At 39.9% G+C, this 24,292-nt stretch overlaps 2 protein-coding genes across 3 annotated transcripts in view; both read left to right on the top strand.

Annotated features, from left to right (window-relative positions):
- LOC132157493 (uncharacterized) overlaps nt 1-24,292 on the top strand; it is a 194,840-nt gene that overhangs the window by 64,496 nt on the left and 106,052 nt on the right. The gene's annotated exons all lie outside the window — the stretch shown is intronic.
- Nucleotides 319-22,628, top strand: LOC132157615 (E3 ubiquitin-protein ligase TRIM35-like). The gene is made up of 6 exons (XM_059566964.1): nt 319-731; nt 1,009-1,104; nt 15,659-15,889; nt 15,982-16,004; nt 16,085-16,206; nt 22,099-22,628. The coding sequence occupies exons 1-6, from the start codon at nt 333-335 to the stop codon at nt 22,626-22,628; spliced, it is 1,401 nt and encodes a 466-aa protein (XP_059422947.1). The 5' UTR covers nt 319-332.

Raw genomic sequence — 24,292 nt, 5'->3', positions numbered from 1 at the left:
TTTTTTTAAATGTGTTTAGCCTACATTTGGCCAAAATCTAGAAAAATTATGATGTATTGGCTGTGACTAAGTGCAGCGGGTTAAGATAGGCTACAGATTTCTTCCTGAAAGCAAAGAAATTTGCTTTTAACAAAAAAAAAACATTATTAACCGGCATTTCTTCTACTCGAACCAGTTTCAGAACGGTAATAATACAGAGGGACATGGGAACAGAAACGTTAAAATATCGATTTCAAGCCAAGCCTTTGTTTGCTGTTTATTTATGTTAGTTCACATTTATGTTAGAACGAAAGTGAAAGTAAAGTTTAGATGCTGGAACTCAGACGGTGAAAATGGATTCATCTATAGAAGAACTTTATTGTCCTGTTTGCTATGAAACCTTCAAGACTCCTGTTATTTTATCATGTAGTCACAGTGTCTGTAAAGAGTGTCTTCAACAGTTCTGGAAAATAAAGAAAACTCAGGAGTGTCCTGTCTGCAGGAGAAGATCCTCAAGAGATGACCCTCCATGTAACCTTGTTCTAAAAAACTTGTGTGAGTCGATCCTGAAGGAAAGATATCAGACTAAGAGACGTTTATCAGGGACTGAGGAGGTCTGTAGCTTACATGGTGAGAAACTCAAACTCTTCTGTCTGGAGGACAAAGAGCCTGCGTGTGTAGTGTGCTTTACTTCCCAGAAACACATTAATCACACAGTCAGACCCATTGGTGAAGTTGTTTCATCATATAAGGTAAGAAAATACCATAGGTTTGGTTGTCTATTTGTGTCTTTAATCTTTGTTTCTAAACTGGCTCTGAACTCTTCAGTCATATGAGAAATATACACTGTTCCACACAGATACAGTATGTACAAAACCCACCAAACCTGTTTCAGATAGATTTCTCATGCTTACTCAAGAAACAAACTTCAGATAAAGAAACAGTAACATGTATTTAAACAATATTTGTTCACACTGTCTCTCCCATTCAATATAACTGTAACTGTATTTTCACTTTCTTCAATTCTAGGATGAGCTCAGTACAGAACTCAAGTCCTTACGAATGAAACTTATACACAGAGAGAATGATAAAGAAGAGGTTGTAAAGACACTTCAGCAAATCAAGGTGAGCAGTTCTGATGAACACTAGTGGTTCCCAAACGGAGTGTCACACAATCTCATTTCAATATTTCAAATTTACACATGCAGTGATCCATCAGCCATGATAAACATGATCATTTCTAAGGCTGTGTACAAAATCGACCCACATGCTTACAGTAGCTTACAGTAACGGTCCGAATTCTGTCTGTATGAATGTGCAATGGGAGTCAAGCCCGTATTGAGTGAGAGTGACTAATGTAATATCCAAGATGGTGAGGTCTTATCACAGTTTAGTTGACAAAGCGGTTGTTAGACATGAAAATGTTCAGGCTATAGAATGTAGTTGGCACTCCCAGATAACTCTACTGTGCGTGAACGTAACTGTATGAAGGACTTATATACAGAACTTGACAACCACAATCTGCTGCAGTGTGAATGCAACCAAATTTTTTTCTTTTCTTTTTTTTTTACTTGTCAGACATGTCTAAATATGTTCACCTAGGTCCATTTATGTACATAATAAGTATAAAAACCAAATACTAGCATTTATAAGTGTAATACAAAAAAAAAAAACTTGTCATCATGGGTCCACACAGGGTCTTATTATAAGAGAGAGTGTGGCTATTTGTCATTTTAATGTATCTGACTTCTAGTATTTAATTTAATTTTACAATTTAATTTTTAATTTAGTGTCATCTTGTTTTGCGGCTTGTCTTTTGTCTTTAGTGCACTTTGTTATTCTTCCTGTACTTACAGCGGCTAATAAATCAGAAGCCTCACACATTCAAAGAAAAATGCTTTAAAATTCCGTGTAGATAGTCTGAGCCATAAAGGATCCATTCATTGTACTCTTTGAGGCTGCATTTAAATGAGCCTTCAACATGGGGCAGCTTTTCACTGCACCACTGTTACGCGTTCAACATTGGAAAACAAGACAGTAACAAGGCAGGGAAAAAACAAGACAAGATTGACACGAAAAAATTCTCAGTAGTGTCCATTAACAGTTAACAAATGTAAGTTATTGTCCAATTCTTCATTAAATAATATTCATTTCCGTATGGATTGGCAGTTGATAGTCCGTATAAATGCTCTCTTTGCACTGCATCTTATCAAACCTTCTGACACAATAAAATACACAACTTTATGTTTACAGAGAATTTTTTTTTTATTATGCAAAGTAATTATGGAAACACTCTAGCAGGGAAATCTACATGTTCTGTCTTTTCAGTGTGCAAAGTTTAATTAAATTTTTTTTTAATTTAAGTTAAATTCTAAAATGACTCCTTTTTATTATGAACTCAAATTTATATTAAAATTAGGGCTGGAAATTTAACGAGTTAATTTAGAGAAAAATAACATGTTAAAATTCAGAGGCGTCATGCCCATTCAAAGTGAGGGGGCACGTGCCCCCTCAGATTTCTGAGCAAAGTGGATTTTAAATGCAACTTCCAAACGACAAAAAAAATAGAATAATTTTTGCAATATATTTGATACAATCACACCGGTGTGATTAGATCGTTCAGTGCCCAGCATCAGCTGCTAAATTCAAATCTTTCACTGGCTTGCGCTGAGTCAGAGACAGACGCATTCGTACAACGCATCATGATAACCAATCAGAAACGATTGTTGCACTTATGAATGCAATGGCCAATCAGATATGTGCAGAAGAGTCATCACTGAAATGCGGTGTTTTGTTCACTTTTTCACTGACTGAATTATTTAGCGAATTCTCTCATCAGAAACAACAAAAAGGGCAGATGTGCATAGGAATGTAAGATATTCGTTTCATAATGTAAAGTGCTTCAGTGATTTTAATCAGAGGTGGGTAGAGTACCCAAAAACTGTACTCAAGTAAAAGTAAAAGTACTTCTAGAAATATTTACTCAAGTAAAAGTAAAAGTACTAGTCTTGAATAGTTACTTGAGTAAGAGTAAAAGAGTATTGGATAAAAAATCTACTCAAGTAGTTAGTTACTAGTTACTTTGGGTCATATATACTGAGCCTATTTTTATTTAGATATATAGATAAAATGTATGTAATGTATGTGTGCGTGTATAAATGTATATATTTCATCAGCCTTTACTCCAATTTATGTAATTTATTATAAAACCCTGTCTGTTTACTTAAGTAACAGATATAGGTCTCATGCCATAACATATTTTTAATACGACTGACTTTATATTAAATGTGAATTTAACATTGAAAGTTAATGTGATATAAATATTGCTACTAATCTTCCATTGTTCAGAAAGAGAGCAAATAACATTTACATTATTAAAGCTAGTTTTCACTGACAGTCTAGATTTCAATCACTCTCGGAAACTTCCATTAAAATCACTGAAACTGTTAACACTGTGAAATCAATATCTTAATTAAAGATTCGTACACACATCTGCACTTTGTTGTTTCTGACGAGAGAATTCGCCAGAAAGAGGTATTCAGTCAGTGAGTGAGTGAAGGAAGCACCGGCATTTTAGCGATGACTCATCTGAACGCCTCTGATTGGCCAATGCTTTAATAAGCTCAAAAGAATCGTGTGTGATTTGTTATAATACGCAGCGCTGTATAAACGCATCTGTCTCTGGCTAAGCGCCAGCAAGCAATCACAGATCTGAATTTAGCAGCTGATAATATGACTCGCTGAACGTACTTGCACCAGTGTGATTGTATTAAAATGAATAAAATCTTAATCGGCTATTTTTTGTCTTTTGGAAGCTGCATTCAACTTGACTCCCCTCTGTTATAAGCCACACACGTACAACAAACTAATGTCACAGTGGTATCGTGTACTGTAATCGAATGTAGCCCAAGTTATTACCTGTTAAACAGTAGACAGCACACGCGGTGTTCATCTAATAAGGATCTCCATCGCTAGCAAATAATAACCTTTGCAGATTTCAATTCAGTGCAGTTCCAGCCACGTTTTCAACGCTCTTTCTGTTCTTAAACGTTACAACTCTGAGTGAACTGCTTCAGACGCTCAGCGCGTGCGGCAGGGAACTGAACGACTCATTCAAACTGATTCATGAACCAATTCACTCGTTTGCCAATTGGTTTGATCAAGCCTTTGAACAGAATTGACTCAAAAGAATGAATCATTCGCGAATGGGCATCGCTCATTGTCCAGAGAAAAGTAGACGGCGCGTTTGGATCAAACTGAAGCATTTATAACATTTATTGCATTAAGATAAAGTAACGAGAGGAGCGTCGCCCACAGTAACGAAGTAAAAGTACAGATTTTTCCCCCAAAATTTACTCAAGTAAGAGTATAAAGTACCCATCTTTAAATATACTCCGAAAAGTATTCATTACCCCAAAAAATTACTCAAGTAAATGTAACGAAGTAAATTTAACTCGTTACTACCCACCTCTGATTTTAATGGGAGTTTTTGAGAGTGCTTGAACTCTTGTTAGACTGAATGAAAATGTGCTTTACTCTCTGTATAATGAAAGTGGTAAAATAAGTAACTTACAATATTGTTTTAAATTTTACATTAAATGCAAATTCAGTTGTATTCAAAATATTTTATGGCATGATATGGCATTTAAGTAAAAAGTCGGGTTTTTATGTGTAGTTAATAGATTACACTACTTTGCCCATCACCATATATTAATCAAAGAACAATCTATAAAGGTGCAAAACACGTTTACTTACACATATTTCAGAATCGAGATATTTCCTGATATATTAAGCATGTTTTGAATTGTTTTGAATAAAAAGGAAAAATAAATATATAAAACATCAGTTATACAGTGCTATTGTAGCTGCTGTGACACATGACAACCATGACATATCCCACCCCCCAAATGTGCCCCCGGACACAGATAGCACAACAAATACATTTCAGATGTTTACTGGGCATTTTAGTCAGAGGTGCTGCGTTCCTATTCAAGCGATCCGAGTGATGCAAGCGAGGGAAGCACGCCAGTGCATTCGTTAAATTCCGACAGTGCGGATTTAAGACGCCGCTGTCGACCATTCATCTGGCAAATCTCTGCTTCCTAGCAAATAAATCAGACGAACTATGACTCCTCACACACACAAACAAAGACTTTTTAAACTCTGCTGGGGAAAACGAGAAGTGTTGGATTATGTTTTTATATCAATGAAGGCTGGTGTAGCCTTTTTACTCACCATGGGAGTTTTCGTGATTTATTCTGGTGAGTGTGTACATTCCTCCTGACGCACTTTTGTAACAACACTGGGTTGTACATATTAATTAACTCAAATGATATAGGGAATTTGGGTAATTAATCAGAAATATGATTAATATATATATCATATTACAGTTGCATTAAAATTATTGAAGATGAAAAATAGGTCAATTGTATATATTAATAACTCATCACAAGGCACTGTAATTTAATCATTAATATTTCAATATTCTATTCTTCATATCAATTATTGTGATATCTTTTACTAGAAATTAATGTAAATCAAACGTGGTTCATCCAGCAAACGGCCGTAAGATTCGTTTTATTAATTCTCAGTAACGCTATCACTTCCTATAATTCCAGGACGAATAGTTTCTGGCCATGAAACCATTCTCCCGTCCTTATAAAATTTATATCACTTAAAAGTAACATATGAGCTTTGTAGCTAAGATCAGCATTTCATTGACTTCGTAACATGAGCAATTTAGACAGACAATCTGGAGTATATGGAATTTAATAATTGAACTAATAATACATCAACTACGATTTATACAGAGTAAAATACGCGTACGACAATATATACAGTAAACTTTGTACAAGACATAATGAAATCTAAATGAGGGAGAGAGAGAGAAAGAGGATGAGAGAAAAGGCATGATAAATGAGAGAAACCAACAGACATTAACCCCTGAGAGACAACATAGAACTCAGATTATAGACCACTTCAGCAGCATTTAAGATCTCCATAGAGAATGAATACTTGCATGGGGTTCTGTGTGTGTGCTGGAGCCGCGTATGCGTGTAGCGTGCGTCAATCTGGGCTTTGTCCTCTCGGTGTCCGGGCTGCTGCGGAATCGCGCGATATTTGAAAGTTCAAAGAAAGCAATGTTTCAGAGTTCGTCTTCCTCGTGTGGAGAGGCGAATAGGTGAATAAACTTAGTAAAGAAAATAAACAAAACAACGAAAACGAAAGCTTCCGAAGGAGTCATGAGAATGGCTGTCCCCTCAGCCCATGTGCTGAGGGGGATGGCGATAGGAGCAGGCAAGCAGCGCGTACCGGGAGAGCGAGGACCAGAAGAGAGCGCGGAACAGCGAAGAAGCGAAGAGAGCAAGGAACTTCCTGGGTCAGTCCTTATAGCTTGAAATGGTTCACGCCTCTGTTCGCGTGAACAACCAATGAATGTCCGCGATCTGAAGCGGGAAAAAGTTCCTTTGTCTCTGTGGAAACACCCACCCTAATAAATTAGGGTTTATCAGATTTCAACAGTGATATCCTAGCACGTTCATAATTCCAGATTAATACATTTTTCATTAATTTGCTTTAGATAAATGAGTTCGTCAAAGCATGACGATTACACAGACATCAAGACTGACATATATAAATTATCAAAACATGAAGTTACATTTTTAAATGCAGAATTACACACATTTAAAATTTGATTAACACATGATACAATTGCAGATACTCCAATTTGATATGGGGAGACATCTAAACACAAAAAGCGATATTATATACATTTAGAATACATCTGAGTACATTTTACCATTCTTTTGTAAGAGTTAGCCTTCCTGTTCTGTTTGTTAGGTCATAAAGTTTTACGACCTCTCGGAGGAGTTGGGTTACAGCTCATGATTCTATTTGAGAACATTAATCAGGATGAACATTTCCAAATCAGAAGTTAGCACTTATACTCTTCACATAACAAGGATTAACCATTTATGCAACGCACAACACATACTCAAAATACATATTATTAAGGACTTACATGATGAATGTAAGATAAAACATTTGTGGGTGTGTGTGCGTGTGGGTGTGTAAGTTTGTAAGGAGAGTTCGTTTCTCCTTTGAGGCTGCTCACGTGACTTTGGAATGTCTCATCCTGTGTCGTAAATAATTTAAATCCAGCCAGGCTGGCGCCAGGCCATTTAGTTTAAAGCGGTTTCATTTATATGCTTGGATTCAAAATCTACAAACGTTGGGGTTTGCATTGTTTTAGATTCAACGAACCGTGATTCATTAGTTCAGAACCCATGAATCGATGACCTGCATATCCGTTACACTTTTGAGTGTCGCGCTAGAACTGTTGGACGATCAGATCACACACACAGAACAACGTTATCTGGACTCTTTCATTATCGTTCTCTGTTATTTTTATAAAGCTAATCTCACCCGTGAACTGCCTAAATATAGACAGAACATCACATGCCCCACCAGAGACAGCAATATACTGGACCACTGCTACACTGTTTTAAAGGATGCATAACACTCTTTCCCCAGAGCAGCGCTGGGACTCTCTGATTACCGCTTGGTTCATCTTCTACCAGCCTAAAGGCAGAAACTTAAATCTGCTAAGTCTATAGTAAAAACTGTAAAGAGATGGACTGCTGAAGCAGAGCAAGATTTACAGGCCTGCTTTGAACTTACTGATTGGAGTGTTTTGAGGCTGCAGCTACTTATCTGGATGAGCTTACTGACAACGTGACACCCTACATCAGTTTCTGTGAGGACATGTGTGTTCCCACCAGGACTTATTTAACTTTTAACAACAACAAAACTTGGTTCAGTGCAAAGCTCAGACAGCTTCGCCAGGCCAAAGAGGACACCTACAGGAGTGGGGACAAAGACTTGTACAAACAGGCCAAATACACACTGAATAGGGAGATAAGAGTGGCAAAGTTAAACTACTCTGAAAACAGTTAAAACAACAGTTTCAGCTTTCAAGTAATGACTCTACTTCAGTGTGGAATGGCCTGAAAGCCATCACCAGCTACAAGACCCTATCCCCAGCACTGAGGCCAATCAATACCTGGCTGAGGACCTGAACGAGTTCTACTGCAGGTTTGAAAAGCAAAAGCTTGGTCAGACACCCCACACCCACTCTGACCATCTCACAGCACACCCTCACACTCCCTCTCCCCTATTGTTTCTCAGCCTGTACTCAAGATGAGTGAAGAGGATGTATGTAAAGTCTTCAGGAAGCAGAACATAAGGAAAGCCAACGGCCCAGATGGTGTCTTTCCAGCCTATGCTGTCCAGCTATCACCCATCTTCACATTGATCTTCAACAGATCCCTGGAGCTGTGTGAAGTCCCCTGCTGCTTCAAACGCTCCACCATCATCCCTGTACCCAAGAAGAAAAAAAAAATCACAGGACTTAATGACCACAGACCATTAAGTCCTTATGACCTTAATGCTTTAACATCTGTGGTCATGAAGTCATTCGAGAGACTGGTGCTGGGCTACCTGAATGACATTACTGAACCCTTGCTGGACCCCCTGCAGTTTGCATACCAAGCAAACAGGTCTGTGGATGATGCAGTCAATATGGTACTGCACTACATCCTCCAACATCTGGACAAACCAGGAACTTATGCAAGGTTCTTGTTTGTGGACTTCAACTCCGCTTTCAACACCATCATCCCGGACACCCTTCAGAACAAACTCACACAGCTCTCTGTGCCCACCTCCATCTGTCAGTGGATCACCAGCTTCCTGACAGACAGGCAGCAGCTAGTGAGGCTGGGAAAACTCACATCCAACACCTGCACCATCAGCACTGGAGCTCCCCAGGGCTGCATTCTCTCCCTAATGCTCTTCTCCCTCTACACAAATGACTGCACCTCTAAAGACCCCTGTGTCAAGCTCCTGAAGTTTGCAGATGACACCACAGGCATCAGCCTAATCCAGGATGGCAATGAGTATGCTTACAGACAGGAGGTTGAGCAGCTGGCTGTCTGGTGCAGCTACAACAACCTGGAGCTGAACACGCTCAAAACAGTGGAGATGATCGTGGACTTCAGGAGAAACCCCCCCTGCTCTCCCCCCACTCACCATCATGAACAGCACTGTGGCTGCAGTGGAGTCATTCAGGTTCCTGGGCACAACCATCTCTCAGGACCTAAAGTGGGACACTCATATAGACTCCATTGTGAAAAAGGCCCAGCAGAGGTTGTACTTTCTTTGTCAGCTGAAAAAGTTCAACCTGGCACAGGCACAGATGACACAGTTTTACTCTGCTATTATTGGGTAGGGTTCTGTGCTCTTCTATAACTGTCTGGTTTGGGTCAGCCAACAAATCAGATTTAAGAAGACTGCAACGGACTGTTAGGACCGCAGAAAGGATCATTGCTGTGCACCTGCCCAGTCTTTAGGACTTGTACAACTCCAGAGTGAAGAAACGGGCAGGTAACATCATCAAAGACCCCTCTCAACCCGGACACAACCTGTTTCCACTTCTCCACTCAAGCAGACGCTACAGATCTCTGTGCACTAGGACATCTAGGCATAAAAACTTTTATCCCCCATGGCATATCCAGCTTAAACAGCTTACATATTAATCATTACCTGTGTTCTGTAATTAATTTGCGTAAAATCATTCTGCATCTTAAATGATTGCCTTTCTCATGTATTATGTAAATACATATGTATATCTCTTTATTTATACAGTTATGTACAGAGTAAAATTGCAACATCCTTGTTGATCCTGGAACAACATTTCAATTAACCAATAATAATTGAGAGGGATAACTATCTGTTTTAGGCTTACGATCAGGGTTAGGTGCTTCTACACCCTTGTTAATCAGCTATTAGTTACCTCTGATTTTAGAAATAAATGTTGGGTAGGGTTAGGTTTAGGGGTAGGGTTTGGGTTGACCCAGGAACATGTCTTACTTGGCGAAATCACAGCGACCATGTATGTACCAGGAGCACCTGGTGGCAGATGCTATAGGTTCCAGCACCATAGAGAGATATTGAAAGATTTCATCGTTTTGTTGGTGTTTATGCTACAAAAATGAAAAATTATGTGCCTGAGGTACTTGTACCACTGATTCCAGGTATAATGTGAGGATGGGCAATAGCATTAATTTTATTAGATTTCTTAGACCTAACCAAAACAGAGCAAAAGTGGCCCTAAGTATTCTCTCCCAATCCCAATGAAGATGAAAACGTTAGTTACAGGGCCCTATCATACACCCGACACAATGTGACACAAGGCGCAGCGCAAGTGTTTTTGCTAGTTTCATTCCGGCGCCGTTTGCATTTTCCCGTCCATTGCCACATCGTTTAATTACCAAATGCATTTGCACCCATTTGTGCACCCTTGGGCGTGCTGGTCTAAAAAAGAGGTGTGTTCAGGCGCATTGCTATTTTAAGGAGCTGAAAATAGACTGCACCATAGACCAACTCAAACCTGGTCTAAAGTCTAAAGTCAATGGTGCAATATTTTTTTGGTATTTAAAGAGCGCGTTGGTAGAAAATGCACCTCTGGGCGGGTCAACAGTGCGCGTTGACTTTGCTTATTACACACAGGGATGCGCATCGCACAAACATGCCAAATATTAAAAACAAAAGGATTATAGTGTAAAAGAATATTATTGTGTTGGCTACATAAATATAAAAATGTAATTATGGATAGTCATTGCATGTATTAGAATTAGGCTACCTATTTGCAATTCAGCCTATTACTACTTATAATGATGGATGAAATTGGCTAATTAATTGAATATCCGTGCCAATACACACACACACGAGCAGATCAGGTTCTTCGCTTGAGAAGCATTCAGCTTTCCCACCAACAAATTCTGCCATGTAAATAAAAACACCTAAACAAAGGTCTACATTTCAGTGCCTCTCCTTATTAAACTGATTAAATGTAAATTAATTCAATCTAATGTGGTAAATGAACAGTGTTGATCCCGGATGTTGTCAATGCGATCATAACGACCATAACATGAGGCTTCTCCTGTTTCACATTGTGATCTGTATTTTTACATATTTATTTTAAAATATTTTATATTTCCCTCCATGGCATATTTAAGTCCCACTTGTGTCCAAAATATATCAAAAATATCTTAGGACAAGGTTTTCACACTGACAGCTGTCTTTCTAAAACAGTAGCAACTCTGTTTATTTGAAAGAGTAAGCAACAGTAACTAAGGGAGTGGGGCTTACCAATAGGTCAACTGGAATTTGCATTGATCAAGCTGAGTTTTGGGACAGAAGGTAATTTGCATTAAAGACACTGGGGAATGGCACACCTTCTACAGTAAGTAAAATATCTCTAAACTGGTAGGACCTGTATTACATTTTAGTCTACTTCTTGTTGAGACCTGTCGCACAGAGATAATTAAAATGATACCAAACATGACTGTAAATATCACTGGCATTCATGTAGAATATTATATTATACTATTGACCCTTCTGAGTGGCTAAGTGCAGGGAGTATTGGTAAGGGGAAGGAAGGGGATGAGAAGGAACTCTTGCATAGGTGAGAGAGGGGTTTCCCACATTTTTTTTTTTAGTGAGATGTGCAAACAGATGTCTGTTTTGTTAATACACTTTCTGTGTATTGTCCATCTCAGAAGATCAAAGTGTTTTACAGTTCGTATTCTAAAATATGTTTTTATTGTGCAGATTGTGCAGAAGAATTATCTGTTTCCTGTGGTTTTGTCCCGGTGGTTGTCTGAGACAAGGTCTTTACAGGGTGAGACAATTTATAAGAGACATGCCACTTCATCAATCCTTAATACAACTATATAATGAAAACCCGTAACGGCAAAGATGGCGGTTGTATGCACATGACCCGCCCTTCCTGCTGGAAAGTCAATCATCTGCTTTTAACAGTCAAGCCGGGAAACATTTAAGCCTTTTGTCTTTAAGCCTTTTCCACTGACGTATGCGCACAGTTGAGGAACCCTTGCGCATGCGTAGTAAAAGTATAATATGTGGGGAAAAAGGCATTTTCAACCTTATTTTGGGACAAAATCATCAACATTTTTCAGCGATTTCTATCATATTTTACTGCTGTTTCTATACATGCAGTTTTTATGTCCCGGTGACCAGTGAAAGTGCAGTTCTGACTCTATGCTCATACATTTAGATAGGAGCCTGGTCTTGTTAGTCTGAAATAGCTGCCCGGAGGCATTGCCAAGATGGCGGCAGAGTGGCACGACTTGCCTAAAAGGACTTTGTTACAGGGGATCTGTACCTGGGGCTCTAGTTGTCCTGGTTTCCGCTGTCTTCCGCTGTCTTTCAGGGCTGTAGAAGTCCTCTCTAGGTGCTGATCCACCATCTGGGCTGGATATGTACCGGATCCGAGTGACTGCAGTGACCCTATGATCTGGATACAGACTGAATCTGGTGGCTACGGTAACATTGGAATAAAAGAGAAACAGACTAATATTAGCGTAGATGCCATTCTTCTAACGATGTAGCAAGTACATCGGGTGTTATGGGACGTGTTCCCGCTTTCGGTTTACCTAATTGATGCAGCCTAAAAAGCCTTTAACTAGTTTGGATATAAGAAGCGTATTAGTAATTTATAGTATTTGTAAGCCAGGTTAAAGAGATGGGTCTTTAATATAGATTTAAACTGAAACAGTGTGTCTGCCTCCCGAACAATGTTAGGTAGAGTTTAGGCGCTAAATAGGAAAAAGATCTGCCGCCTGGAGTTGATTTTGATATTGTAGGTATTATCAAATTGAGTTTTTAGAATGCAGTGGAGGTAGAGGACTATAATGTTACAAGAGGTTGTTCAAATACTGAGGTGATAAACCATTCAGGGCTTTATAAGTAATAAGCAAGATTTTAAAATCTATACAATGTTTGATAGGGAGCCAGAGCAGTGTTGACAGATCCGGTCTAATATGGTCATACTTCCTGGTTCTAGTAAGAAATCTGGCTGCTGCATTTTGGACTAACTGGAGTTTTTTTATTTAGCGTGCAGAACAAACACCCAATAAAGCATTACAATAATCTAACCTTGAGGTCATAAACACATGGATAAACCTTTCTGCATTTGACATTGATAGCATAGGCCATAATTTAGATATATTTTTGGGATGGAAAAATGCAGTTTTACAAATGCTAGAAATGTGACTTTCTAAGGAAAGATTGCTATCAAATAGCACACTTAGGTTCCTAACTGATAACGAATAATTGACAGAGCAGCCATCAAGTCTTAGACAGCGTTCTAGTTTGTTACATGCAGAGTTTTTAGGTCCTATAATTAACACCTCTGTTTTCTCCAAATTTAGCAGTAAGAAATTACTCGTCATCCAGTTTTTTTATATCGACTATGCATTCCCTTAGTTTTTCAAATGGCTATATTTCGCTGGGCTGCAAAGAAATATAGAGCTGAGTATCATCAGCATAACAGTGAAAGCTAACACCATGTTTCCTGATGATATCTCCCAAGGGTAACATGTAAAGCGTGGAGAGTAACGGCCCTAGTACTGAGCCTTGAGTTACTCCATACTGCACTTGTGATCGATATGATACCTCTTCATTCTCTGCTACAAATTGATGGCAGTCATATAAGTATGATTTGAACCATGCTAATGCACTTCCATTAATGCCAACAAAGTTTTCTAGTTTATGCAAAAGAATGTTGTGGTCAATAGTGTCGAACGCAGTACTAAGATCCAATAGCACTGATAGAGAGATACAACCACGATCAGAAGATAAGAGCAGGTCATTTGTAACTGCAAGGAGAGCAGTCTCGGTACTATGATATGGTCTAAATCCTGACTGCAAATCCTCACAGATACCATTTTTCTCTAAGAAGGAATATTATTGTGAGGATACTACCTTTTATAGTATCTTGGACAGAGAAGGGAGATTCAAGATCGGTCTATAATTAACTAGTTCTTTAGGGTCAAGTTGTGGCTTTTTGATGAGAGGCTTAATATCAGCCAGTTTGAAGGTATTGGGGATATTTCCTAATGACAATGAGGAATTAATAGTAGTCAGAAGAGGATCCATGACTTCTGGAAGCACCTCTTTTAGGAGCTTAGATGGAATAGGTTCTAACATACAGTACATGTTGTTGGTTTAGATGATTTAACAAGTTTATACGATTCTTCCTCCTCTATGGTAGAAAATTAGTAGAACTGTTCCTCAGGGGATCTGTTGCGATACTGTAGCTGATGGCTGCATGGTTAAAAATTTTAAATCTAATAGTATCGATCTTAGAAGTAAAGTAGTTCAAGTAGTTGATAAAGTCAATACTGCTGTGATGCTGGGAAATATCAAAAACTTGTCTTTTGCCAAACTTTTTTTTCTCTCTTTTCAAAACTCCTATCACATTGGAAATTCAATAAAAATAAAGTATCAGGTAGGGTTAGGGTTGGTGTAGGGAGTGCGTAAAAGGTGGCATTGATTTATTAATTTGAAATAAAATGATTATTTACACTCAAAATAAGATTGCATACTGTTTTATAATGTAGCTACTATATAACTGAGGTGCAGATAATTCTATAGTATATAGTGCACATTTATTATAGCACAGTTTTAATGTTTAAACAATGTTATACAATTGAACTGTTGTAGTATATCTAGATTTTATTTTAGGCAAGTAGTGATGATTTGAGTAAGCTAAATTGATCAAACATTGGTTTTGATCAGCTCACTTGCATACTGTTTTATAATGTAGCTACTATATAACTGAGGTGCAGATAATTATATAGTATATAGTGCACATTTATTATAGCACAGTTTTAATGTTTAAACAATGTTATACAATTGAACTGTTGTAGTATATCTAGATTTTATTTTAGGCAAGTAGTGATGATTTGAGTAGGCTAAATTGATCAAACATTGGTTTTGATCAGCTCACTGTCTGCCCCTGGCAAAAAATTGAATGGAACAAAATTTAATATAACAAATATGCCATTATATACAAAACTGAAATATTTTAATAGCTAAATCATAAGTATAAGCTGTTTTAGGTGAAGGGGGAAAAAGACCAGGGCCGGATTTCCCGATAACGATTGATCGAACGATCATTCGTTATTGTTTCACATGCATTTCGGGCCAGGGTCAGACTAGGGCCTAAATTTTAGGCCCGTGCAGAGCATCCATCACTATTTACACTTAGTTCAAATAGGCCTGCTAGAGATTGTCTTACTATAGGGAGACAAGATGGACTGTATTAATTACTATTGGAGTATGTGTAATGGCTAACTCAGATCATGTGTGCCTTAATAACCAATCATATTGCAGCCTTGATGTCATTGAATCAAGTCCCTCGAGTATTCTATGCCCATGATTACTCCAATGTTTAAACAGTAAATTTGAGCTTAGAGCTTATATAACTGCATATGACAAAGCTATAAAGTTATTGGTGATTGTTTTTAATGAAGCATCACTAATGTTTTGTTATAAAGATTCACAACACTTACTATGCCAATGGTTCAAATCATTCAAGTAAAATTATGTATTTAACATTGTGACGTTTCAGGACATTTTAGTATGTAATTAAACAATAAATATGATATGATGACAATATGTCAATATGTCATATGTCACAAAACGAATTTAAGCATTAAATTGCAACACATTTACTGTAGGGTTTTAGATTGAAGTTTAAAAAAGGAAAATTGTCCATGCAAAGATAACTGAAGTGAATGTGATTTGATTTCAGTCTCAAGCTAAGCACACAGAGCATCAGATTAAACAGCAGTTTGAGAAGTTTCATCAGTTTCTCAGAGATGAAGAAGAAGCTACAATCACTGCACTGAGAGAGGAAAAGAAGCAGAAGAAGCAGATAATAAAGAAGAAGCTAGAAGAGATGAACAGACACATCTCTGCTCTTTCACACACAATCAAAGACATGGAGGAGACGATGAAAGCCAGTGATGTCTGCTTTCTAAAGGTCTGATTTCAGATTATTAATTGATAGATGATTGATGGATTGATGGATGATTGATCGAGTTCTTGATAATCGATGGTGTGTTTGTTCTGCAGGATTTTCCAGTCTCAATGGAAAGGTGAGTGATCTGCTGGTGTCTCTGGTCTCACTAATTCTGACTTAAACCCACTGCATTTCTGATCCTGAGTGTTCTTCCAGAGTCCAGATCTCGTCACAACCGGATCCACAGACGCCTTCTGGAGCTTTGATTCATGTACCATGTTACTTGGGCAACCTGCTGTTTAGAGTCTGGAAGAAGATGCAGGGCATTGTTCAAAACAGTGAGTCTGCACAAAATCTAGCTGTTAAAGGTACAGGATGTAGGACCTGCCACTAGAGGGCGCACTACCAAAACAATAACAATCGCGTGGTTTGATGACGCTAAGAAGGAGCGTGGAATGATGGGATTTGTTGTCTTCTACACAACCGATGACGGCCATCAATCAGACGGAAAGATAAATCATGGATTACCACTTTTTCAACAAATATATACACTCGTGTACATTTAAACACAATAACTGGGCATACATAGCAAACGCGAGTTCAATGATTTGCGTGAGTTGATTACATACAAAGTCAATGCAAAGATGCAATCAGACTATGGATCAAACACGTCCTCGCGCTGGTCTGTAGATGCGATGCCCCGCATTTGGCGTGTATGCCCCATTATACTAATCTTGTTGATCATTATAATAGCATACGTTTTCTGTAAAGATACTAATCAAAACAATTCACCTGTCGAGTAAAACACAAGCGAGATTGGCATCTATTTCTAGTTGAAGTTTGTTGCGAAGCTCTCTCCATCTAGAAAATGCAACACCGATATTGATCCTCACTCTTTCTCTCCTCTTGTCCCAAATTCTTGGGTCGTTTGGTTGGCCCGTATGTAATTATGTTCCATAAATAAGTAACACAATCCACCATAAAACATGCAAGATGAAGTAAATAAGGAACTGCTTGAAGCAAGCTAGTGGTTTACTGGATGCTAGACACTACTTTCGCATTTGTCCACGACACTGTTGTCATGTGGTTTCTATGTCAGTAAAGGCGGTAACAAAGGGTAACTAACGTCATTGACAGGCGACTGCACTGCCTCATGTCACTGTTTAGAATGGGAATTTTCTCATGATTTACAAGTTGTTGAATACATTAGAGATTTTGTTAGTAATCAGCTGGACAAAATATATAATACTAGCCTAGTGGTTTTTGGATATTTTACTGCAAATATCTTACAAATTGTACCTTTAAACTTACAATAAAAATTACGGATGTAGGAATATTGACAGATTTTAACAGTAGAGCATAGCAGTAGCAGGACCAGGGTCATGGGTTCAAGTCACAGAGAATGCAGGAACTGATAAAATGTAAACCTTCAATGCAATACATGTATGTTGATTTGAATAAAAGCTTTTACCAAATTCATACATTTAAATGGAATAATATATAATTTATTTTCCAGGAAATAAACTTTCTCAGATTAGAGCGTAAACTAAACGAGCCAATCCACATTGGCATGCAATTATTGTATCCATCTGCAGCTGATCACAGTGTGAGTGTAAGAAGGCAGCAGGTGCAATGCATACCAGGTTTTCGATGAGGAGCCGAACCGGTGACCCGGCCGCTCAGTGGTGGTACAGCAGCCGTGGTGATGGGACATGACATCTCTGTTCCCTCCTTCAGGGAACAAGGGTTACCATACGTAACTGAGACATTCCCTTTCAGTCAGTCACTCTTGATGTCACGTCGGATGACCGATGAATTGGGATTCCTACCAATGTGCCATGGAGGTGATTGTAACCCTCTTAGAAATGGCAGAAGTCTGCCGGGGAAACACAAGCTCTGAGGCTATACAGTGGACTTTACACAAATGGGATCCACTTAGGTTTCACATATGGAATCCATCCTTCTATCGGTTCTCAAGTATTCAGTGAGTGAAGGCCTGGTTCTGAATGCTCCACCACATCTGGCTGCAGAGAGGATGGAGGAGCTCAACAGGGTCTACAGTACGGACACTCTGGAGTAGTTTTAGCAAGCCGACACTAACCGGGGCCTCTCAGTGCCACTACCCATTTGAGATTAGCACACAGGAGGATACCAGCTCCACACGAAGTCTAAAAATATCTGTCACCACCCAGGAGGATGCAATACTTCTAGCTGAGTGAGCTCGCAATCTGAATGGGCAGGGCACACCCTGTGCCTGATAAGCCAGGGTGATGGAATCCACAATCCAGTGGGGCATGCTCTGCTTAGAGACGGCCTTCCCCTTCTGCCAACGTCCGTAACAGACAAAGAGATGGTCTGAAATCTTAAAGCTTTGTATCTCAGGCCTCGGATAGGACTGAGCAAAGCTAGGGCTGGGTCTGCCTCGTCCGAGTAGAACTTGCAGGTTCACCACCTGATCCCTGAAGGAAGTAGTGGGAACCTTGGGCACAAAACTGGGCTGTGGCCTCAGGATTACCTGGGAGTCAGCCGGCCCAAACTCTAGGCATGAATCGTCGACCGACAATTTGTGCAGGTCCCATACCTTCTTAATGGACACCAATGCAAGCAGGAGCAGAGATTTCAATGAAAGAAACTTTAGCTTGACTGAGTTATGCTTAGATGGGCCCTCAGGGAGACAACCTTCGTTCCAGCCCTTACTGCAAAAAGAAAAGCACGCCCCTGATCGAGCATCTCCGGGGGGATTTCTCGGCGAGAAGAACATCACTCGACAAACAGGTTGCACTTTAAGGCCCAAGCGTGTCTCTTTGACAGTGCTCTCGCCAAAGTGATGATGGTGTCCACTACTTCTTGGTGTAGGTCATCTAGAATCTCTGTGTCCCCTCCAGGGACCAGACATGATGTTTCCAAAGCTCTGGATGCAGGTGTCATAGTGTGCCCTGCCTCTGAGTCAGTAGATCCTACCTCAGATGAATCCGCTAGGGGAACCAGGTCAGAGTTGGCCAGTACTGTGCCTAAAGAAAGAAAGGCTCCTCGTCCTCCCTGATCTTGCACATTGTCTGTGCGAGAAGGCTCAATGGGGGAAACGCATACTTGCGCAGGTCCTGTGGCCAGCTGTGTGCCAGTGCATCCATGCTGAGTGTTCCCTTGGTCAGGGAGTAGAACAGCTGGCAGTGAGAGATCTCTGGAGAGGCAAACAGGTCTACATGAGCGGCTCTGAAATGTCTCCAAATCAGCTTGACCATACAGGGATGGAGTCACCACTCTCCCCGGAGCATAGCGCAAGACAGCTTATCGGCTGTATGGTTGAGCATGCCCGGAATGTGAATGGCATTAAGTGACCTCAGAACCTTTCGACTCCAAAAGAGGCGGTTATGGGCGAGTTTGCGACATTCAACGGAAGCGCAGCCCACCTTGTTGGTTGATGTATGCAACGGTCGCTGTGTTGTCCGTTTGGACTAGCACGTGCTTTCCCCCACAGTGCCCTTTGAGATGGTCCAAGGCAAGGCGTACTGCTAACAACTCTAGGCAATTGATATGCCAGTGCAGATGGGGGACCGTCCATACCCCCGACATTACATGCCCGTTGTCGTGGCCCCTCAGCCAGTGGTGAAGGCATTTTGTAAACCACAGCATCCTTTGAGACCTGTTCCAGGGGAACTCCTGCCTGGAGGAATGCAAGATTTAATCACGGGGTGAAGGTTTGTTGACAGGACCTGGCGAGTGAATGCTTCCACGCCTACCTCGGGACTCAGCCATGAAGCCAGTGTTGAAGCTGTCTCATATGCAATAGCCCTAGTGGTGTAAGTGCTGCTGCAGCTGCCACATGCCCCAGGAGCCTCTGAAACAGTCTCAGTGGTACCGCTTTCCTGCCCTTGAATAGGCAGGGAAGGGAATAATAGCCGCCTCTGTGACTTTAGTGAAGACACGGGGATACAGGGACAGCCCTCTCAGAGAATGCCTTTCTTTGGTACAATGAAGTAAGCGCTGTAAAACCCTGTCCTAATATAGGCTGGAGGGGGAATGACTATCGCATCTTTTGCCAGTATGACTGCGATCTCAGCACACAAGACAGGAGCAATCAGCCGCCTTAACTGTCGTGAAGTGGACACCACTGAATTTGGATGGACATCAGGCAAACTGAATCGCAGTGGGGCAGTGAGGTGGAAGGCAGGGACCAAACTTGGGTGGCTTGTGATCTGGCTGAAGTGGGGTCTGAGTGTGCGGTGCAGTGCTAACCTGGTTCCACAGGTTGGCAGAGGGTGCATGAGTAGGGCCTTTGTTGACGCTCTCAGACCACTAGCTACTGCCGGATGGCAAAGGAGGAGGATAAGTGAGGTCTGGTGTTGGGCTATCCACAACTCTCCATGCCCTCCTGGGATCCAGAGATAGAGAAAACCGCTCTCATGTTGAGATTTTCCAGTTTCTCCACCTGGCCTTCATCCGGGGGAGGGAGAGGAGCCTTCACCATCCCCCAAAGAGCAGCTTCCTCCCTCTCTGGGTTGCCCATTCCGGGGCCTCTCGCTCTTCCACTCACCACCAGGTTTGACGGGGGCCAGGACTGGTGGGACAGCCCAGCTCCATGGCACTGCTTGTTGGAGGCTGCTACTGATGCAGAGGAGGGGCATACACAGAGGGGCGCCCTCAGCGCCTAGCGGGCTGGGGTGCTGTTGCCAGCAGATGGGTGAAGGCAGCAGCTGCCCGCCTGAGCAGGGTGTTTTACCGCAACAGTCAGCTGCTGGGCCAGGCTCTCGATTGCATCACCGAAGAGGCCAGTCTTGAACACAGGGGCATTAAGAAACCGAACTTTGTCGGCGTCCCTCATATCGACCAGACACCATAGTGGACATCGCACAGCCCAGAGACTGCGCAGTGACCTTCATCTCTTGTAGTGCTAGGTCAGTAGCAATACAGAGTTCTCTGAGAACTTCTGGGTCATGACCACCCTCGTGCAGTGACTTGGCGCACCTGCAACCTGGTGCACCTGCAGTAACTTCTTACATGTAAGGTGGAGGCAGCTTCTCCACAGGCCGTATAAGCCTCACCGGACAGGCTAAACGAGTACCTACATGGTACTCTAGCATGACGATGTTGTCGCTCTGCTCCAAAGCAAAAAGTATGCATTGCACATGCTGCCGCCTTATACTCACTCTGTGATCGGCTGCAGCTGGATGCAATAATTGCATCCCAATGTGCATTGGCTCCTTTAATTTACACTCAAAGTAGATTGGTCTATCAAAGGGATATCTCAATTTGTCGGTCATCCATTGTGATGTGGAGAGTGACTGACTGAAAGGGAACCAATGTGCTCTTTTATACAACTTGTAATGATGAGTTCTGAAATTGTGTGCAATACTTCATCCCAATAGTAAATACAGTAAGCAGTATACAGTGTATACTGTACAGTGTTCATTAAGTAGTCAGTTAAGTTCCATTGTGAACACAGTCATATGCACAATACAACAGGTGCAGAAGCACCAGTTAAAAGCAGCATTTAAAATAATTTACAAAATGGCCATGACCATTGTTTTTGGCATGATAAGATTTGTTATAAGTGCTTGTAAATTGGGAAAATTGGGGATGAACAGTTCTGATTTGTCTTTATATTTTGGTTGGCAAAACTGAGCAAAACAGACAACATTGTGTCTAAAATAACACAATATTAACTTCTTAATGAACTGTTGTATAAGATGAGTATCACAAACGCACTTGTGTGATATTGCACTTAGCCTACACCTTGTGTGATATTTCTTAACTAGGTGATGTAAATATGAGACAAAATTTCAAACGGGGCATTTTGCCCCATATCTTGAATTTTAGGGATATTCTCTAGGCTCCATCACACAGTAAGTTGTTGCCCTGCCTCATATTAGTAATCAATCGACTGTATGAAATGGCAGATGATCCACATATGTTTTGGGCGGGGCAAGTGCGTTAAATGTGTTAATAATTTTAAGACGTTATTTTTCGCCATAATTAATCAATCTAATTAACATGTTAAATTACCAGCCCTAGTTATTATAAATGTATTTTAATACATTTTATTAAATATGACAACAGTTTTGAGATGACTTTAAAGACTGATAGACACATTCGAGGTCCTCACTATGAAGTTTACATGTATTTATACACGCAAATATTTAGTGATACAATAATTATAAATAATATATGTACAGTTTATTATTTATCAATATTTAAAGGTAATTTTCTTGTTGATTGTTTTCTTTCATCAGCTCCTGTGATTCTGGATCCAAACACTGCTCATCCATGGCACATCCTTTCTGCTGATCTGACTAATGTGAGAGGCAGCTGGAACTGTCAACCACTTCCTGATAATACAGAGAGATTTGACATCTATCCATGTGTTCTGGGTTCAGAAGGTTTTAACTCAGGAGCACACTGCTGGGACATTGAGGTTAATGAGTGTCCATACTGGTGTCTTGGAATAACTAATGCATCAAACCAAAGAAAGGGATTTGGTTTCTTTAGGACTGGTGTCTGGAGTGTGCAGCATGGGCTCTTTGAAGCAGCTGGTTTTCCTGTTGAGCAAAGACTTGAGCGTGTTAGAGTTGATCTGGACTATGACAGTGGAACGGTGTCATTCTCTGATACTGTAACTAACACACATATACATAAATTCACAACCACCTTCACTGACACTGTCTTTCCATTCTTCTGTTGTTATGGAACTTTTCCTCTGAGGATCTTACCATTAAATAGTTTGTCAATTGTCAATAGTTTTAGTTCACTGGAACTGCAGTGAAAAACTCAAGGTTGTGATGAATGGGTCAATATTTATAGTCAAAAATATAAAATAAAGTAAAAACTAAGAACTGTAATAACCTTGCTCTGCAATATAAAAACTGTACCAGCTCCAGCTTCATGTTCAACTAGCAACACTGTAATATTACTTTTGGACATTTATTTGATACTTGAGGTGGATGTGCTTCCTTGCCAAGTTTGCTTTTGCTCAAGGGTTTTCTTTCATCATGTTGGAATTGTTTTTTTCTTTTAAACCCTGTCATTGGGTACTCACATTTAATTTATTTAATTCTGTGATATTAAAACATACATCACTGTAAAGCAGAGTATTTGCTATAAAGAATTATGTGTGTGTGTGTGTGTGTGTGTGTGTGTGTATATATATATATATATATATATATCTAAAACATCAGTAGAACTCAAGCAATTACGAGGCTAAGCACAGAAGAGGCAAAATGAGAAGCTAAGCATGGCATGTAGCCTCAGACCAACTGAAACAATGAGTAATTAACTGATCATCAGTTTGTATCAGTGAAAGATGAGGTACCATAATATGGAAGCATATGGGTAGCAATATTCAATTTGGAATGTAATATGCAAATGATAATGCAATATATAAAATGGCAATGCATTTATGTATTTAAATTTACATTTTCCAATACATTTGTGCAACATTTGGTGCAAAATGAAAATTAAATTACATAGTTTTCATTTGCCATTTCATACACTAGTTTATATATTTTAAATGAATACTACTTTTAACGCTGTATAAATTGCAAAATTAAAATGAAAATGTATTACAGAAATTATTAGATATGTGTAACATGTTCAAGCAAAAACTGTGGCAAAATTATCATTCAAATGTTATTTTTCTTAATTGCATTTACACTCACAGTCAAGACACTTACGATTGCATTTTCATTCAATGTCCCGCTATGAATGTATCAAAATTCAATGTGCACATTGAAAATGCATTCCGAGCCGTTCATGTCTCCACCCCCTCCCGCCATGTCAATCACTGCGTGAACAAGGCGGGGCTTGCAGAAGGTCAAGAGACTCAAATCTCAAGAAGAGGATTCAAGTGAGAGAACATGGACAAGACAGTTGGTCCGTGTACGTTTTGATTCTAAAAACGTGTACTTTACAAATTGGTTTATGGCTTCAATATTTCATTCGCATTTGTGGGCGGTGCTGAAATGCTCCTTTCATCTGATTGGTCGAATCGTTCCACCTTCAGCACGGATCTTTTATTCTTTCAGGCAGAATAAGAGTCAGTGCGAGTGCGACATGGTGATGTCTGAAACCACCACTCACTGTTAAATTAACATAATATTTGAATCAGATGTGGCTGGGCACATAATTCGTGCTGCTAAGGCCTGCAAGGACCCCTTTAAATTATTTCTAGGTTATAGTATTGTATGAATATTGTCCCACTGATAAATACAGTGCAGAAATAGACAGAAATAGCTCTGTCTACTTGGATAAAAGTGAAGTGGAAATAAAAATAATAGACTGAACATTTCCATGATAATATGTCTGTAAAATTTACCACTCTCGTCTTTTAAGTCAAAGGGCACTAGGTATGTCTGTGTGACATTAATAAAAAAATGTGAAAATTAATATAGTTAAATTTATGAAATAAATTAGTAATATTAGTTTTATTAC

The sequence above is a fragment of the Carassius carassius genome, chromosome 14 (assembly GCF_963082965.1).
Source record: "Carassius carassius chromosome 14, fCarCar2.1, whole genome shotgun sequence".
NCBI classification, from domain to species: domain Eukaryota; kingdom Metazoa; phylum Chordata; class Actinopteri; order Cypriniformes; family Cyprinidae; genus Carassius; species Carassius carassius.
This window is presented reverse-complemented; position numbering and strand designations above follow the sequence as displayed.